Consider the following 2,616-nt stretch of genomic DNA (forward strand, 5'->3'; position numbering starts at 1 on the left):
GATTTGTCCCCCAACAGTGATTGTTTTGTTGAACTTATTGACTGATTGAAAAATTTTCCATTCTCAACTTTCATTTCTCATTTCGTCGTTATTTAACCAGACAACCATAACTCATTAATGCGAATTGTTTCCTTTTTTGAAATCTGGATAAATAAAATGATTTAAGTCTGGATGACAGACTCAGTTCACAACTGAATGCTTAAATACTAGCTGAAACCTCTAATTTAAATAAATTAAATGCATCATTAAAGTTGTTGAACTGATTTAATTTCCTCTGAAGTTTCAATGTTTCACTGTTATTGAATGATTGTTCAGTTTTTATTGAAATACTTTCATCAACAAACTTACACTTTAACTCAACGTTTCTGTAACAAAATGTTAAATCCTAACAGACTTCATCCATTAAAGGATTTCTCCTGCAGCACTTTGATAAGTTAAAGGACACGAAGCCCCCGATACATCTGAGGACAAACGAGTAGTGGCAGTAAAACGATGAAAACTTTTGAGCATGAAGCATCTATGAATTATAAATTAACTCATCATTTTTTCAGCATGGGACAAACATTCTGTCATTTAGGGTGATGATGTTAAAAAAGTTCAGCTGCTCTGAAATAAGATGTTTTCGAAGAGGAGCATGAAACCTGGAAAATCTGCTCAAATGTCCATCAAAATCTGGTGAAAGCTCTCGGCTGATCTGGGTTCAGCCTTTCAGTAGTTCATGGATTGATTGGAGGCTTCCAGTCCATGTGCAGACTTTGTCTTGGTGCTGTTGAGTTCCAAAGCCTGGGCCACCTCCAGACTGATCCCGCTCTTCCGAGTCCTCCTCACTGAAACAGAGAACATCTCATCAGAACATGCAAGCTGAGTTCAGATCATTGTATCATTGGATACTGACTTCATGTAATGATTATTTTTGGAATTTACACAAAATAAACTTAAATGTTTATTCACCAAACTTTGAATTTGAATCTGTAATTTCTTTAAAACCAAGCTCGAGTAACGAGACTTTATAAAAAAACAAAACAAGATTCATTCAGTGTTTACATTTTATTCATTAATATTGATTAATTCAGCTGTGTGTTCATGTTTGCTCGTTATTCTTTCAGTTCTGTCATGAATTTTAGTTTAGTTTACACAACTTGAATAAAAAAACATCTAAATGCTCGGCTTGCTCAAACACTGCTGCCACTCTTGGTAGCAGAACGTCGATGAAATTCACAAAAACAGGCAGTATGCCGATGATGTCCGACACTGAAGGATTGAACTGTATGAGTTTGTAGGTCTCAAGATGAGTGTGTTTTTTTTTTTTTTTTTACTGGAATTGAGCAGAGTATACAAAGTAAACCTTAATGTTTTTGGTGCAAGATATTCAAGTAGGTAGAAGTTACAGAGGGCAGATTTTTTTGTTCTTGTCAGAGGCAGTGCAGAGTGATGATCCTGGTGAGTCGAGGGAACAATCTGATCCACCACCAGGAGCAGTGGTGAAGCCAGGGGGTGGCAATTGGTGGCCTTGGCTACATAGATTACTCTTCTGTCACCCCAATACTTTGAGGAAATTATACTTTTAAGCAATTGAAGTTCATTTAAGCTATAAAGCATAGTCAGGTCATCTGGATGGTTTCTATTTTTGTTGAGACGTCCGTCTTTCATCCAAAGGATTTATCAATCCGAGGAGCCACAAACAAACTCAGTCCCACAAGCAGCACACTCCCATAGTGGACCAACCAGTTTGCTGGTGATAAGATTGTTTCTGAGGCCCGCTCTCTCCCCCGTCAACTCCTACGAGGCAGCTTTGAAATCCTTTGGATGAAGGACTAAACATCTCAACAAAAAAAGAAACCATGCAGAGGACCTGACTGAACTTTGTTGGAGTTTTTAATCTGGATTATTGAGCATGACCTTTGATGATATAAAGCAGTTTCATCAAATGTTAGGGGTGACCGATTTACATATATGGAAGTGGCAAACTTAGATTTTGACCTGGCAACCCAATTTTCAAAAGGAACCATTCTTATACCTATATGTAGCCTCATACCACAACACAAGTCAGTAGTTCTTTTTTTATTTTTGTTATCGCACTCACAACATTCATTGTGCAGCAAAACTGCTGGCATAGCCCTACAGAACCTTACTGACTTACAGAACCTCACTGACCTACAGAACCTAATTGACTTACAGAACCTCACAGACTTACAGAACCTCACTGACTTACAGAACCTCACTGACCTAAAGAAACTCACTGACCTACAGAACGTCACTGACCTACAGAACCTCACTGACCTAAAGAACCTCGCTGACCTACAGAAACTCGCTGACTTACAGAAACTCGCTGACCTACAGAACCTCACTGACCTACAGAACCTCACTGAGCTAAAGAACCTCACTAACCTACAGAACCTCACTGACCTACAGAACCTCATTGACCTACAGAACCTCATTGATCTACAGAACCTCACTGACCTACAGAACCTCACTGACATGCAGAACCTCACTAACCTAAAGAACACCACTGATCTAAAGAAACTCACTGACCTATAGAACATCACTGACATACAGAACCTCACTGACATACAGAACCTCACTGAGCTAAAGAACCTCACTGAGCTAAAGAACCTC

At 38.8% G+C, this 2,616-nt stretch overlaps 1 protein-coding gene across 1 annotated transcript in view; it reads right to left on the reverse strand.

The window, feature by feature from the left end:
- Positions 1–419: 419 nt before the first annotated feature.
- LOC119427245 (FH1/FH2 domain-containing protein 3) overlaps positions 420–2,616 on the reverse strand; it is a gene marked incomplete in the record, with an annotated part of 67,290 nt that continues 65,093 nt past the window's right edge. The window contains 1 exon segment of the mRNA XM_037694829.1: positions 420–827. Coding sequence (XP_037550757.1) covers positions 709–827 — 119 coding nt within the window.

Source organism: Nematolebias whitei, chromosome 2 (genome assembly GCF_014905685.2).
Source record: "Nematolebias whitei isolate Nwh7 chromosome 2, NemWhi1, whole genome shotgun sequence".
In the NCBI taxonomy this organism is placed as follows: Eukaryota; Metazoa; Chordata; class Actinopteri; order Cyprinodontiformes; family Rivulidae; genus Nematolebias; species Nematolebias whitei.